At 38.3% G+C, this 17,500-nt stretch overlaps 1 protein-coding gene across 2 annotated transcripts in view; it reads right to left on the bottom strand.

The window, feature by feature from the left end:
- The window catches only part of LOC122812206 (transitional endoplasmic reticulum ATPase-like), a 530,874-nt gene that overhangs the window by 416,097 nt on the left and 97,277 nt on the right, over positions 1 to 17,500 (bottom strand). For both annotated transcript variants that reach the window (XM_044084545.1, XM_044084546.1), the window contains exon 4: positions 2,588 to 2,730. In XM_044084545.1, coding sequence (XP_043940480.1) covers positions 2,588 to 2,730 — 143 coding nt within the window. The remainder of the gene's footprint in view (positions 1 to 2,587; positions 2,731 to 17,500) is intronic.

The following is a 17,500-nucleotide window of genomic DNA, read 5'->3' as shown; positions in this document are numbered from 1 at the left end:
TTAGCTGCCTTCTGTAAATCAGTAAGGTCTTGTAGTCAGTTCCAAACCTCAGTATAACTTTTTCTTTGTGTAATGTACTGATACAACTGTTTAGAGATGTTCATTATTTTTAGCACCAGGAACAGAAAACGATAAGGAAATTATCAAAAACTGTAAATGTACTAACAGCTTCTGCTATGAGAAGAAGGAACTTGATGTGCTAAGGATCAGAATCCCCAAACTGCATTTGCTGAAAAAACAACAACAGAGAAAACAATTTTTTAAGTGTTTTTACAGGGGGACCAGCCCCTCCATACCCTCCAAAGGGGTGGGTCACACCCCTTGAAACTTTATATATATATATATATATATATATATATATATATATATATATATATATATATATGGGTCTATGACATTTTGCGGAAAATCCATTTCACCGAAAATTCCTGACATAGGGTCCAAATCGCCGAAAATCCATTTAGTCAAAAATAATACTGACAGTGTATCTGCCCTTTTCCTCCACTGTAGTGCGATCTTGGAGTGAGAATATTACAGTAGGGGGGTGTGGGGGGCACAGACTCCACAATGGGGGGTGTAGAGGGCATAGCCCCCCAACTACTCAGGTTATAAACTACTTACTTACCCTTTTCATAGGGACTGATCAATATAAAACATTACTAGAAAATATTAAACTGTACTGGGTGGGGGGGCTACACCCCCACACCCCCCACTGTGGGGGGATGTGCCCCCCACACCCCCACTTTAATATTCTCTCTCCGAGATCGCACTATACGGGTGAAAAGGGAAGATACCCTGTCAGTACTATTTTCGGCAAAATTAATTTTCAGCGATTTGGACCCTATGTCAGAAATTTTCGGTGAAATGGATTTTTGGCGACATGACGCTGATCCACATATATATATATATATATATATATATATATATATATATATATATATATATATATATATATATATATATATATATATATATATCTATATTCCATGTTGCACCATCTTGAAGAAGGTGAAAATTTCATGAAAAGGGCATCACTGTCAGCAAAATTTGCCGACAGTGAATGATTTCCTAGGGTGGAAGATTGATCCTTGGTAGGTTGAACTTTGGGCAACTGAAACTTGAGAGTTCAATCTTCAGCCATCTGTAGCTTACCCTGTACTAACATACAAGAGTTTTGAAAGCGGTTTTCTTAAAGTAACAGAGAAGGTTGCCTCATCAAAAAAAGTGTTAACTATACATTATTTTGGATAAGTCTAGAGTGTGTCTTGATGAATTGTCCAGTATTAAGGGATTTTTACTATTTGCCATTATTAGTCTAGAAAGGTTTCTCTATAATTTTCATATCTCAGTAAATTTACCTCTTTATACATATCCATATAGTCACTTTCCTTAAGATTCAAAAATAAATCTTTCACATATAAGTTAAACTTTCAAAGTTTTACGGTTCAGAAATGAAACCAGTGAAGCTGATTACCTCCTAACAACAAATATTAAATAAGAAATGGTTGGACACAACAGCACAGTATTATTTCTATACAAACAGCTGTTTTGACAGTGCTTTTCGTTTGGTAAGTAGTTTACAAAGGTCCTACGAGAATGTATACATACCCCCAAAATAGATACATTATGTGTAGGGCTAAATCAGGCCTGAATATAGGAATATTACTCCATAATAAGGACAGTTAGTAGCCTGATTAGCCTTTTGAACTACACATGTATAAATGTGTAAAGTCTTTGTTAAGATTCCCAAATATTATACTGTTGCAGGTTCTATTCCCATAGCAGATACTAAGGTAAAATAAAAAAAACAGTGCTGAAATACGATATGAAACCACACTGTGGTCTAACAGTTGGGATGTTGTACTCTGGATGAGACAGTAAACTGAGCAGCCTTTCACTCTGCCTACCACTGGCTATTTTCCAGAAGAAAGCTAAAACAAAACAAACACAAAGAAATCTCCCTTATGGGTCTCAGATAACAAAATAAATAATGACTTCAGAAATATAGCATTTAGCAGCCAGCAGAAATATGTAACATCAGACATCTCTCAAAATGTACCTGAAAGTGAGGCGTGATACAGGTATGAGTCTTTCAATGCAAATAACTAATTTCATTCCTCTCCTGATTTAAGTTTAGTTATCAGTTTACATTAAAGAAGCCCATGGTTGCCAGGTTATGGTTTTACTTCTAAAATATGTTCAAATGTTGACTGTGTGTGTTTCATTACTGTGAGAAATACAAGGAAGATTGACACTGTTATCCATGCCTTAAATTAACCTCTCATCACCACTGTTCCAATGTGCAAAAGGAATTAAATATAACAAAATGTAATGATTTAGATCTACCTTTATGGGACATCATGCTTTGACTGCTACATATGCACAGACAGGAAAAAAATGAAAACACATAAATGACGCTCATATTCTTTGCGTTAAGGCAGATAAAAAAAACATTGTAAGCACTTTATTAGAAATAAGCAAAGCAATGCCCATGCCTACATTTCTGTTCTCACCCCACCCTGGACCTATCAGTTCAGAACAGGGGCCTCTCTCACATTCTGCAGTAAGTATGCGTTCAAGCGATCACCTTTATGTACTGGGCGGTATGCTTCCAGGAAGTAGGGCTTCAAGTACACTTCAAAGAGGTTCCCTGTTAGTCCTTCAATGGTGTCATCAATAGGTAAAACATGAATTCGCTTTCCATATTTCACATCTGGACAGGCCTGAATACTGAAAAGAAAGATCCAGTGAAAAAGTTTCATTGGCATTATGGAGAATTGTGGCAGCACAGTATTAAATCTGTATTAATTTAGTGACTATATAAATATAGTGTTGTATTTTAAATATAGGAAAAAAATGAAAACCTTACAGGGATTTAACTTTGAATGCCAGTTCTATAAGTTGTTTAAGCAAGAGGTTGGGATTTTCAGGTCATAAATATCTATGGAAGCCAGTTAAGAAACATGGTTACCTAGAAAATGTCAAGGAACTGAAATGCTGGCAAAGCCAGAAGTCAGAAAATGGTATTAGACTGCAAAAAACTGCCAGTGAGCAGTATGCTATGGGGAAACCTTCCCAAGCTAAAGACCACAATTGACAGAGAATATCTCTGTCTCTTATGGGTTGCCCTAAAAGCTACCACCAAATTGGATAGCGTGAAACCATTCCATCTCTAGGGAACATTGTGTACCCTCCTCTCCTAGTTCATGCAGCTTCAGCCCTTTAGTTTCCCTCTTCTCAGTCTTTGCCAGCTCAGATTTCCTTAGGTTTATACATGACCACAGCCTACACATCTGGAGCTGCATCTATGCTACAAGAAGGCTTCATCCAACAAGCTTTCCACAATGTTATGCAGTAGTTCTTTTACCAGTTCTGGGTCCGGAATAAATAAATATTATATTTTGTATCCCTCAAAACATCTAAACTCTTCCCTTTTCATCTTTGTCACAGTAAAGTGCACCATTCTTGAGATGGATGTATCTTCTAATTATTTTTGATTGAATTATTAACCTACTTATTTATTTATTGCAATCGCTTCCTGGAATAGTCTGAATGGGAAAAAAGCTATCACTTTTCAGTGGAGACCTGGGAAAAAAGCTCCAGAAAAATTCCAAAATTACATAAATCACATAGTAAACAGAGGTATGCAAGAAATCAACAAATTTACAAAACTTAAAAAGAGCATCATTAATTATTACCAGCGTTATATAGTGTACTATGATATTTCTGGGAGAAAAACTCTGGAAAATGCATTACATAAAGAACATAGTAAACAAAGGTATACAAGTAATCAACAGAGGTATACAAGTAATCAGCAACTAAACAACATTTAGACAGGGTATCATTAATTAACAGCAGCAGCATCTAAAGAGCCGCGGGACATGTTTTGAAATTAATTCGATTCAAGGGTAGGGAATTTATCATCCAGGAGTTGTGAATGTACAGTGGCAAGTATCTTTTGGGTATCCTCTTGTTTGTACCTTAAAAGTGTTGGTGCTTTCTCTGTTTCATAGAGTAAGAAGAAAGGATTTCCAAAGTTTGGCCAGGAAAGAAGAGTACAGAGTCAGCAGCTGAGTTGTTAGCTTTTGTAACCGGTAATAACATTTTGCCAGTGACACCCAGCTGTCTACTGGGGTTATAGAGCTGGAAAATATTTTTGTATGTGAATAATAGATGAGATTATGAGAAGTGATTAGTTGGGGAAGTCAAAGGTAATGCCTTAGTTCTAACCACTGAATGTTTTTTAAGGACAGTGATGTGCCCTATAATGTTGATTGGCAGCAAATTTCTTTAACTTATTATAGCACTATTCCAAGAGTGAGAGCTGAGTGGACTGTAGGTTAATCAAGATGGGAGCAGTGTAAAGTAGTGTAGGGATGAGACAAGTTTAACTTATTATAGCACTATTCCAAGAGTGAGAGCTGAGTGAACTGTAGGTTAATTAAGATGGGAGCAGTGTAAAGTAGTGTAGGGATGAGACAAGTTTAACTTATTATAGCACTATTCCAAGAGTGAGAGCTGAGTGCACTGTAGGTTAATTAAGATGGGAGCAGTGTAAAGTAGTGTAGGGATGAGACAAGTTTAACTTATTATAGCACTATTCCAAGAGTGAGAGCTGAGTGGACTGTAGGTTAATTAAGATGGGAGCAGTGTAAAGTAGTGTAGGGATGAGACAAGTTTAACTTATTATAGCACTATTCCAAGAGTGAGAGCTGAGTGGACTGTAGGTTAATTAAGATGGGAGCAGTGTAAAGTAGTGTAGGGATGAGACAAGTTTAACTTATTATAGCACTATTCCAAGAGTGAGAGCTGAGTGGACTGTAGGTTAATTAAGATGGGAGCAGTGTAAAGTAGTGTAGGGATGAGACAAGTTTAACTTATTATAGCACTATTCCAAGAGTGAGAGCTGAGTGGACTGTAGGTTAATTAAGATGGGAGCAGTGTAAAGTAGTGTAGGGATGAGACAAGTTTAACTTATTATAGCACTATTCCAAGAGTGAGAGCTGAGTGGACTGTAGGTTAATTAAGATGGGAGCAGTGTAAAGTAGTGTAGGGATGAGACAAGTTTAACTTATTATAGCACTATTCCAAGAGTGAGAGCTGAGTGGACTGTAGGTTAATTAAGATGGGAGCAGTGTAAAGTAGTGTAGGGATGAGACAAGTTTAACTTATTATAGCACTATTCCAAGAGTGAGAGCTGAGTGGACTGTAGGTTAATTAAGATGGGAGCAGTGTAAAGTAGTGTAGGGATGAGACAAGTTTAACTTATTATAGCACTATTCCAAGAGTGAGAGCTGAGTGGACTGTAGGTTAATTAAGATGGGAGCAGTGTAAAGTAGTGTAGGGATGAGACAAGTTTAACTTATTATAGCACTATTCCAAGAGTGAGAGCTGAGTGGACTGTAGGTTAATTAAGATGGGAGCAGTGTAAAGTAGTGTAGGGATGAGACAAGTTTAACTTATTATAGCACTATTCCAAGAGTGAGAGCTGAGTGGACTGTAGGTTAATTAAGATGGGAGCAGTGTAAAGTAGTGTAGGGATGAGACAAGTTTAACTTATTATAGCACTATTCCAAGAGTGAGAGCTGAGTGGACTGTAGGTTAATTAAGATGGGAGCAGTGTAAAGTAGTGTAGGGATGAGACAAGTTTAACTTATTATAGCACTATTCCAAGAGTGAGAGCTGAGTGGACTGTAGGTTAATTAAGATGGGAGCAGTGTAAAGTAGTGTAGGGATGAGACAAGTTTAACTTATTATAGCACTATTCCAAGAGTGAGAGCTGAGTGGACTGTAGGTTAATTAAGATGGGAGCAGTGTAAAAGTAGTGTAGGGATGAGACAAGTTTAACTTATTATAGCACTATTCCAAGAGTGAGAGCTGAGTGGACTGTAGGTTAATTAAGATGGGAGCAGTGTAAAGTAGTGTAGGGATGAGACAAGTTTAACTTATTATAGCACTATTCCAAGAGTGAGAGCTGAGTGGACTGTAGGTTAATTAAGATGGGAGCAGTGTAAAGTAGTGTAGGGATGAGACAAGTTTAACTTATTATAGCACTATTCCAAGAGTGAGAGCTGAGTGGACTGTAGGTTAATTAAGATGGGAGCAGTGTAAAGTAGTGTAGGGATGAGACAAGTTTAACTTATTATAGCACTATTCCAAGAGTGAGAGCTGAGTGGACTGTAGGTTAATTAAGATGGGAGCAGTGTAAAGTAGTGTAGGGATGAGACAAGTTTAACTTATTATAGCACTATTCCAAGAGTGAGAGCTGAGTGGACTGTAGGTTAATTAAGATGGGAGCAGTGTAAAGTAGTGTAGGGATGAGACAAGTTTAACTTATTATAGCACTATTCCAAGAGTGAGAGCTGAGTGGACTGTAGGTTAATTAAGATGGGAGCAGTGTAAAGTAGTGTAGGGATGAGACAAGTTTAACTTATTATAGCACTATTCCAAGAGTGAGAGCTGAGTGGACTGTAGGTTAATTAAGATGGGAGCAGTGTAAAGTAGTGTAGGGATGAGACAAGTTTAACTTATTATAGCACTATTCCAAGAGTGAGAGCTGAGTGGACTGTAGGTTAATTAAGATGGGAGCAGTGTAAAGTAGTGTAGGGATGAGACAAGTTTAACTTATTATAGCACTATTCCAAGAGTGAGAGCTGAGTGGACTGTAGGTTAATTAAGATGGGAGCAGTGTAAAGTAGTGTAGGGATGAGACAAGTTTAACTTATTATAGCACTATTCCAAGAGTGAGAGCTGAGTGGACTGTAGGTTAATTAAGATGGGAGCAGTGTAAAGTAGTGTAGGGATGAGACAAGTTTAACTTATTATAGCACTATTCCAAGAGTGAGAGCTGAGTGGACTGTAGGTTAATTAAGATGGGAGCAGTGTAAAGTAGTGTAGGGATGAGACAAGTTTAACTTATTATAGCACTATTCCAAGAGTGAGAGCTGAGTGGACTGTAGGTTAATTAAGATGGGAGCAGTGTAAAGTAGTGTAGGGATGAGACAAGTTTAACTTATTATAGCACTATTCCAAGAGTGAGAGCTGAGTGGACTGTAGGTTAATTAAGATGGGAGCAGTGTAAAGTAGTGTAGGGATGAGACAAGTTTAACTTATTATAGCACTATTCCAAGAGTGAGAGCTGAGTGGACTGTAGGTTAATTAAGATGGGAGCAGTGTAAAGTAGTGTAGGGATGAGACAAGTTTAACTTATTATAGCACTATTCCAAGAGTGAGAGCTGAGTGGACTGTAGGTTAATTAAGATGGGAGCAGTGTAAAGTAGTGTAGGGATGAGACAAGTTTAACTTATTATAGCACTATTCCAAGAGTGAGAGCTGAGTGGACTGTAGGTTAATTAAGATGGGAGCAGTGTAAAGTAGTGTAGGGATGAGACAAGTTTAACTTATTATAGCACTATTCCAAGAGTGAGAGCTGAGTGGACTGTAGGTTAATTAAGATGGGAGCAGTGTAAAGTAGTGTAGGGATGAGACAAGTTTAACTTATTATAGCACTATTCCAAGAGTGAGAGCTGAGTGGACTGTAGGTTAATTAAGATGGGAGCAGTGTAAAGTAGTGTAGGGATGAGACAAGTTTAACTTATTATAGCACTATTCCAAGAGTGAGAGCTGAGTGGACTGTAGGTTAATTAAGATGGGAGCAGTGTAAAGTAGTGTAGGGATGAGACAAGTTTAACTTATTATAGCACTATTCCAAGAGTGAGAGCTGAGTGGACTGTAGGTTAATTAAGATGGGAGCAGTGTAAAGTAGTGTAGGGATGAGACAAGTTTAACTTATTATAGCACTATTCCAAGAGTGAGAGCTGAGTGGACTGTAGGTTAATTAAGATGGGAGCAGTGTAAAGTAGTGTAGGGATGAGACAAGTTTAACTTATTATAGCACTATTCCAAGAGTGAGAGCTGAGTGGACTGTAGGTTAATTAAGATGGGAGCAGTGTAAAGTAGTGTAGGGATGAGACAAGTTTAACTTATTATAGCACTATTCCAAGAGTGAGAGCTGAGTGGACTGTAGGTTAATTAAGATGGGAGCAGTGTAAAGTAGTGTAGGGATGAGACAAGTTTAACTTATTATAGCACTATTCCAAGAGTGAGAGCTGAGTGGACTGTAGGTTAATTAAGATGGGAGCAGTGTAAAGTAGTGTAGGGATGAGACAAGTTTAACTTATTATAGCACTATTCCAAGAGTGAGAGCTGAGTGGACTGTAGGTTAATTAAGATGGGAGCAGTGTAAAGTAGTGTAGGGATGAGACAAGTTTAACTTATTATAGCACTATTCCAAGAGTGAGAGCTGAGTGGACTGTAGGTTAATTAAGATGGGAGCAGTGTAAAGTAGTGTAGGGATGAGACAAGTTTAACTTATTATAGCACTATTCCAAGAGTGAGAGCTGAGTGGACTGTAGGTTAATTAAGATGGGAGCAGTGTAAAGTAGTGTAGGGATGAGACAAGTTTAACTTATTATAGCACTATTCCAAGAGTGAGAGCTGAGTGGACTGTAGGTTAATTAAGATGGGAGCAGTGTAAAGTAGTGTAGGGATGAGACAAGTTTAACTTATTATAGCACTATTCCAAGAGTGAGAGCTGAGTGGACTGTAGGTTAATTAAGATGGGAGCAGTGTAAAGTAGTGTAGGGATGAGACAAGTTTAACTTATTATAGCACTATTCCAAGAGTGAGAGCTGAGTGGACTGTAGGTTAATTAAGATGGGAGCAGTGTAAAGTAGTGTAGGGATGAGACAAGTTTAACTTATTATAGCACTATTCCAAGAGTGAGAGCTGAGTGGACTGTAGGTTAATTAAGATGGGAGCAGTGTAAAGTAGTGTAGGGATGAGACAAGTTTAACTTATTATAGCACTATTCCAAGAGTGAGAGCTGAGTGGACTGTAGGTTAATTAAGATGGGAGCAGTGTAAAGTAGTGTAGGGATGAGACAAGTTTAACTTATTATAGCACTATTCCAAGAGTGAGAGCTGAGTGGACTGTAGGTTAATTAAGATGGGAGCAGTGTAAAGTAGTGTAGGGATGAGACAAGTTTAACTTATTATAGCACTATTCCAAGAGTGAGAGCTGAGTGGACTGTAGGTTAATTAAGATGGGAGCAGTGTAAAGTAGTGTAGGGATGAGACAAGTTTAACTTATTATAGCACTATTCCAAGAGTGAGAGCTGAGTGGACTGTAGGTTAATTAAGATGGGAGCAGTGTAAAGTAGTGTAGGGATGAGACAAGTTTAACTTATTATAGCACTATTCCAAGAGTGAGAGCTGAGTGGACTGTAGGTTAATTAAGATGGGAGCAGTGTAAAGTAGTGTAGGGATGAGACAAGTTTAACTTATTATAGCACTATTCCAAGAGTGAGAGCTGAGTGGACTGTAGGTTAATTAAGATGGGAGCAGTGTAAAGTAGTGTAGGGATGAGACAAGTTTAACTTATTATAGCACTATTCCAAGAGTGAGAGCTGAGTGGACTGTAGGTTAATTAAGATGGGAGCAGTGTAAAGTAGTGTAGGGATGAGACAAGTTTAACTTATTATAGCACTATTCCAAGAGTGAGAGCTGAGTGGACTGTAGGTTAATTAAGATGGGAGCAGTGTAAAAGTAGTGTAGGGATGAGACAAGTTTAACTTATTATAGCACTATTCCAAGAGTGAGAGCTGAGTGGACTGTAGGTTAATTAAGATGGGAGCAGTGTAAAGTAGTGTAGGGATGAGACAAGTTTAACTTATTATAGCACTATTCCAAGAGTGAGAGCTGAGTGGACTGTAGGTTAATTAAGATGGGAGCAGTGTAAAGTAGTGTAGGGATGAGACAAGTTTAACTTATTATAGCACTATTCCAAGAGTGAGAGCTGAGTGGACTGTAGGTTAATTAAGATGGGAGCAGTGTAAAGTAGTGTAGGGATGAGACAAGTTTAACTTATTATAGCACTATTCCAAGAGTGAGAGCTGAGTGAACTGTAGGTTAATTAAGATGGGAGCAGTGTAAAGTAGTGTAGGGATGAGACAAGTTTAACTTATTATAGCACTATTCCAAGAGTGAGAGCTGAGTGGACTGTAGGTTAATTAAGATGGGAGCAGTGTAAAGTAGTGTAGGGATGAGACAAGTTTAACTTATTATAGCACTATTCCAAGAGTGAGAGCTGAGTGGACTGTAGGTTAATTAAGATGGGAGCAGTGTAAAGTAGTGTAGGGATGAGACAAGTTTAACTTATTATAGCACTATTCCAAGAGTGAGAGCTGAGTGGACTGTAGGTTAATTAAGATGGGAGCAGTGTAAAGTAGTGTAGGGATGAGACAAGTTTAACTTATTATAGCACTATTCCAAGAGTGAGAGCTGAGTGGACTGTAGGTTAATTAAGATGGGAGCAGTGTAAAGTAGTGTAGGGATGAGACAAGTTTAACTTATTATAGCACTATTCCAAGAGTGAGAGCTGAGTGGACTGTAGGTTAATTAAGATGGGAGCAGTGTAAAGTAGTGTAGGGATGAGACAAGTTTAACTTATTATAGCACTATTCCAAGAGTGAGAGCTGAGTGGACTGTAGGTTAATTAAGATGGGAGCAGTGTAAAGTAGTGTAGGGATGAGACAAGTTTAACTTATTATAGCACTATTCCAAGAGTGAGAGCTGAGTGGACTGTAGGTTAATTAAGATGGGAGCAGTGTAAAGTAGTGTAGGGATGAGACAAGTTTAACTTATTATAGCACTATTCCAAGAGTGAGAGCTGAGTGGACTGTAGGTTAATTAAGATGGGAGCAGTGTAAAGTAGTGTAGGGATGAGACAAGTTTAACTTATTATAGCACTATTCCAAGAGTGAGAGCTGAGTGAACTGTAGGTTAATTAAGATGGGAGCAGTGTAAAGTAGTGTAGGGATGAGACAAGTTTAACTTATTATAGCACTATTCCAAGAGTGAGAGCTGAGTGGACTGTAGGTTAATTAAGATGGGAGCAGTGTAAAGTAGTGTAGGGATGAGACAAGTTTAACTTATTATAGCACTATTCCAAGAGTGAGAGCTGAGTGGACTGTAGGTTAATTAAGATGGGAGCAGTGTAAAGTAGTGTAGGGATGAGACAAGTTTAACTTATTATAGCACTATTCCAAGAGTGAGAGCTGAGTGGACTGTAGGTTAATTAAGATGGGAGCAGTGAAAAGTAGTGTAGGGATGAGACAAGTTTAACTTATTATAGCACTATTCCAAGAGTGAGAGCTGAGTGGACTGTAGGTTAATTAAGATGGGAGCAGTGTAAAGTAGTGTAGGGATGAGACAAGTTTAACTTATTATAGCACTATTCCAAGAGTGAGAGCTGAGTGAACTGTAGGTTAATTAAGATGGGAGCAGTGTAAAGTAGTGTAGGGATGAGACAAGTTTAACTTATTATAGCACTATTCCAAGAGTGAGAGCTGAGTGGACTGTAGGTTAATTAAGATGGGAGCAGTGTAAAGTAGTGTAGGGATGAGACAAGTTTAACTTATTATAGCACTATTCCAAGAGTGAGAGCTGAGTGGACTGTAGGTTAATTAAGATGGGAGCAGTGTAAAGTAGTGTAGGGATGAGACAAGTTTAACTTATTATAGCACTATTCCAACAGTGAGAACTGAGTGGACTGTAGGTTAATTAAGATGGGAGCAGTGTAAAGTAGTGTAGGGATGAGACAAGTTTAACTTATTATAGCACTATTCCAAGAGTGAGAGCTGAGTGGACTGTAGGTTAATTAAGATGGGAGCAGTGTAAAGTAGTGTAGGGATGAGACAAGTTTAACTTATTATAGCACTATTCCAAGAGTGAGAGCTGAGTGGACTGTAGGTTAATTAAGATGGGAGCAGTGTAAAGTAGTGTAGGGATGAGACAAGTTTAACTTATTATAGCACTATTCCAAGAGTGAGAGCTGAGTGGACTGTAGGTTAATTAAGATGGGAGCAGTGTAAAAGTAGTGTAGGGATGAGACAAGTTTAACTTATTATAGCACTATTCCAAGAGTGAGAGCTGAGTGGACTGTAGGTTAATTAAGATGGGAGCAGTGTAAAGTAGTGTAGGGATGAGACAAGTTTAACTTATTATAGCACTATTCCAAGAGTGAGAGCTGAGTGGACTGTAGGTTAATTAAGATGGGAGCAGTGTAAAGTAGTGTAGGGATGAGACAAGTTTAACTTATTATAGCACTATTCCAAGAGTGAGAGCTGAGTGAACTGTAGGTTAATTAAGATGGGAGCAGTGTAAAGTAGTGTAGGGATGAGACAAGTTTAACTTATTATAGCACTATTCCAAGAGTGAGAGCTGAGTGGACTGTAGGTTAATTAAGATGGGAGCAGTGTAAAGTAGTGTAGGGATGAGACAAGTTTAACTTATTATAGCACTATTCCAAGAGTGAGAGCTGAGTGGACTGTAGGTTAATTAAGATGGGAGCAGTGTAAAGTAGTGTAGGGATGAGACAAGTTTAACTTATTATAGCACTATTCCAAGAGTGAGAGCTGAGTGGACTGTAGGTTAATTAAGATGGGAGCAGTGTAAAGTAGTGTAGGGATGAGACAAGTTTAACTTATTATAGCACTATTCCAAGAGTGAGAGCTGAGTGGACTGTAGGTTAATTAAGATGGGAGCAGTGTAAAGTAGTGTAGGGATGAGACAAGTTTAACTTATTATAGCACTATTCCAAGAGTGAGAGCTGAGTGAACTGTAGGTTAATTAAGATGGGAGCAGTGTAAAGTAGTGTAGGGATGAGACAAGTTTAACTTATTATAGCACTATTCCAAGAGTGAGAGCTGAGTGGACTGTAGGTTAATTAAGATGGGAGCAGTGTAAAGTAGTGTAGGGATGAGACAAGTTTAACTTATTATAGCACTATTCCAAGAGTGAGAGCTGAGTGGACTGTAGGTTAATTAAGATGGGAGCAGTGTAAAGTAGTGTAGGGATGAGACAAGTTTAACTTATTATAGCACTATTCCAAGAGTGAGAGCTGAGTGGACTGTAGGTTAATTAAGATGGGAGCAGTGTAAAGTAGTGTAGGGATGAGACAAGTTTAACTTATTATAGCACTATTCCAAGAGTGAGAGCTGAGTGAACTGTAGGTTAATTAAGATGGGAGCAGTGTAAAAGTAGTGTAGGAATGAGACAAGTTTAACTTATTATAGCACTATTCCAAGAGTGAGAGCTGAGTGGACTGTAGGTTAATTAAGATGGGAGCAGTGTAAAGTAGTGTAGGGATGAGACAAGTTTAACTTATTATAGCACTATTCCAAGAGTGAGAGCTGAGTGGACTGTAGGTTAATTAAGATGGGAGCAGTGTAAAGTAGTGTAGGGATGAGACAAGTTTAACTTATTATAGCACTATTCCAAGAGTGAGAGCTGAGTGGACTGTAGGTTAATTAAGATGGGAGCAGTGTAAAGTAGTGTAGGGATGAGACAAGTTTAACTTATTATAGCACTATTCCAAGAGTGAGAGCTGAGTGGACTGTAGGTTAATTAAGATGGGAGCAGTGTAAAGTAGTGTAGGGATGAGACAAGTTTAACTTATTATAGCACTATTCCAAGAGTGAGAGCTGAGTGGACTGTAGGTTAATTAAGATGGGAGCAGTGTAAAGTAGTGTAGGGATGAGACAAGTTTAACTTATTATAGCACTATTCCAAGAGTGAGAGCTGAGTGAACTGTAGGTTAATTAAGATGGGAGCAGTGTAAAGTAGTGTAGGGATGAGACAAGTTTAACTTATTATAGCACTATTCCAAGAGTGAGAGCTGAGTGGACTGTAGGTTAATTAAGATGGGAGCAGTGTAAAGTAGTGTAGGGATGAGACAAGTTTAACTTATTATAGCACTATTCCAAGAGTGAGAGCTGAGTGGACTGTAGGTTAATTAAGATGGGAGCAGTGTAAAGTAGTGTAGGGATGAGACAAGTTTAACTTATTATAGCACTATTCCAAGAGTGAGAGCTGAGTGGACTGTAGGTTAATTAAGATGGGAGCAGTGTAAAGTAGTGTAGGGATGAGACAAGTTTAACTTATTATAGCACTATTCCAAGAGTGAGAGCTGAGTGAACTGTAGGTTAATTAAGATGGGAGCAGTGTAAAGTAGTGTAGGGATGAGACAAGTTTAACTTATTATAGCACTATTCCAAGAGTGAGAGCTGAGTGGACTGTAGGTTAATTAAGATGGGAGCAGTGTAAAGTAGTGTAGGGATGAGACAAGTTTAACTTATTATAGCACTATTCCAAGAGTGAGAGCTGAGTGGACTGTAGGTTAATTAAGATGGGAGCAGTGTAAAGTAGTGTAGGGATGAGACAAGTTTAACTTATTATAGCACTATTCCAAGAGTGAGAGCTGAGTGGACTGTAGGTTAATTAAGATGGGAGCAGTGTAAAGTAGTGTAGGGATGAGACAAGTTTAACTTATTATAGCACTATTCCAAGAGTGAGAGCTGAGTGAACTGTAGGTTAATTAAGATGGGAGCAGTGTAAAGTAGTGTAGGGATGAGACAAGTTTAACTTATTATAGCACTATTCCAAGAGTGAGAGCTGAGTGGACTGTAGGTTAATTAAGATGGGAGCAGTGTAAAGTAGTGTAGGGATGAGACAAGTTTAACTTATTATAGCACTATTCCAAGAGTGAGAGCTGAGTGGACTGTAGGTTAATTAAGATGGGAGCAGTGTAAAGTAGTGTAGGGATGAGACAAGTTTAACTTATTATAGCACTATTCCAAGAGTGAGAGCTGAGTGGACTGTAGGTTAATTAAGATGGGAGCAGTGTAAAGTAGTGTAGGGATGAGACAAGTTTAACTTATTATAGCACTATTCCAAGAGTGAGAGCTGAGTGGACTGTAGGTTAATTAAGATGGGAGCAGTGTAAAGTAGTGTAGGGATGAGACAAGTTTAACTTATTATAGCACTATTCCAAGAGTGAGAGCTGAGTGGACTGTAGGTTAATTAAGATGGGAGCAGTGTAAAGTAGTGTAGGGATGAGACAAGTTTAACTTATTATAGCACTATTCCAAGAGTGAGAGCTGAGTGGACTGTAGGTTAATTAAGATGGGAGCAGTGTAAAGTAGTGTAGGGATGAGACAAGTTTAACTTATTATAGCACTATTCCAAGAGTGAGAGCTGAGTGGACTGTAGGTTAATTAAGATGGGAGCAGTGTAAAGTAGTGTAGGGATGAGACAAGTTTAACTTATTATAGCACTATTCCAAGAGTGAGAGCTGAGTGGACTGTAGGTTAATTAAGATGGGAGCAGTGTAAAGTAGTGTAGGGATGAGACAAGTTTAACTTATTATAGCACTATTCCAAGAGTGAGAGCTGAGTGGACTGTAGGTTAATTAAGATGGGAGCAGTGTAAAGTAGTGTAGGGATGAGACAAGTTTAACTTATTATAGCACTATTCCAAGAGTGAGAGCTGAGTGGACTGTAGGTTAATTAAGATGGGAGCAGTGTAAAGTAGTGTAGGGATGAGACAAGTTTAACTTATTATAGCACTATTCCAAGAGTGAGAGCTGAGTGGACTGTAGGTTAATTAAGATGGGAGCAGTGTAAAGTAGTGTAGGGATGAGACAAGTTTAACTTATTATAGCACTATTCCAAGAGTGAGAGCTGAGTGGACTGTAGGTTAATTAAGATGGGAGCAGTGTAAAGTAGTGTAGGGATGAGACAAGTTTAACTTATTATAGCACTATTCCAAGAGTGAGAGCTGAGTGGACTGTAGGTTAATTAAGATGGGAGCAGTGTAAAGTAGTGTAGGGATGAGACAAGTTTAACTTATTATAGCACTATTCCAAGAGTGAGAGCTGAGTGGACTGTAGGTTAATTAAGATGGGAGCAGTGTAAAGTAGTGTAGGGATGAGACAAGTTTAACTTATTATAGCACTATTCCAAGAGTGAGAGCTGAGTGGACTGTAGGTTAATTAAGATGGGAGCAGTGTAAAGTAGTGTAGGGATGAGACAAGTTTAACTTATTATAGCACTATTCCAAGAGTGAGAGCTGAGTGGACTGTAGGTTAATTAAGATGGGAGCAGTGTAAAGTAGTGTAGGGATGAGACAAGTTTAACTTATTATAGCACTATTCCAAGAGTGAGAGCTGAGTGGACTGTAGGTTAATTAAGATGGGAGCAGTGTAAAGTAGTGTAGGGATGAGACAAGTTTAACTTATTATAGCACTATTCCAAGAGTGAGAGCTGAGTGGACTGTAGGTTAATTAAGATGGGAGCAGTGTAAAGTAGTGTAGGGATGAGACAAGTTTAACTTATTATAGCACTATTCCAAGAGTGAGAGCTGAGTGGACTGTAGGTTAATTAAGATGGGAGCAGTGTAAAGTAGTGTAGGGATGAGACAAGTTTAACTTATTATAGCACTATTCCAAGAGTGAGAGCTGAGTGGACTGTAGGTTAATTAAGATGGGAGCAGTGTAAAGTAGTGTAGGGATGAGACAAGTTTAACTTATTATAGCACTATTCCAAGAGTGAGAGCTGAGTGAACTGTAGGTTAATTAAGATGGGAGCAGTGTAAAGTAGTGTAGGGATGAGACAAGTTTAACTTATTATAGCACTATTCCAAGAGTGAGAGCTGAGTGAACTGTAGGTTAATTAAGATGGGAGCAGTGTAAAGTAGTGTAGGGATGAGACAAGTTTAACTTATTATAGCACTATTCCAAGAGTGAGAGCTGAGTGGACTGTAGGTTAATTAAGATGGGAGCAGTGTAAAGTAGTGTAGGGATGAGACAAGTTTAACTTATTATAGCACTATTCCAAGAGTGAGAGCTGAGTGGACTGTAGGTTAATTAAGATGGGAGCAGTGTAAAGTAGTGTAGGGATGAGACAAGTTTAACTTATTATAGCACTATTCCAAGAGTGAGAGCTGAGTGGACTGTAGGTTAATTAAGATGGGAGCAGTGTAAAGTAGTGTAGGGATGAGACAAGTTTAACTTATTATAGCACTATTCCAAGAGTGAGAGCTGAGTGAACTGTAGGTTAATTAAGATGGGAGCAGTGTAAAGTAGTGTAGGGATGAGACAAGTTTAACTTATTATAGCACTATTCCAAGAGTGAGAGCTGAGTGAACTGTAGGTTAATTAAGATGGGAGCAGTGTAAAGTAGTGTAGGGATGAGACAAGTTTAACTTATTATAGCACTATTCCAAGAGTGAGAGCTGAGTGGACTGTAGGTTAATTAAGATGGGAGCAGTGTAAAGTAGTGTAGGGATGAGACAAGTTTAACTTATTATAGCACTATTCCAATAAAGAGAGCTGAGTGGACTGTAGGTTAATTAAGATGGGAGCAGTGTAAAGTAGTGTAGGGATGAGACAAGTTTAACTTATTTTAGCACTATTCCAAGAGTGAGAGCTGAGTGAACTGTAGGTTAATTAAGATGGGAGCAGTGTAAAGTAGTGTAGGGATGAGACAAGTTTAACTTATTATAGCACTATTGCAAGAGTGAGAGCTGAGTGGACTGTAGGTTAATTAAGATGGGAGCAGTGTAAAGTAGTGTAGGGATGAGACAAGTTTAACTTATTATAG

This window comes from Protopterus annectens, chromosome 9.part0 (genome assembly GCF_019279795.1).
Source record: "Protopterus annectens isolate FY-2018-M chromosome 9.part0, PAN1.0, whole genome shotgun sequence".
Classification (NCBI taxonomy): domain Eukaryota; kingdom Metazoa; phylum Chordata; order Ceratodontiformes; family Protopteridae; genus Protopterus; species Protopterus annectens.
The sequence above is the reverse complement of the archived record's forward strand: the minus strand, read 5'-3'. Positions and strand labels throughout refer to the sequence as shown.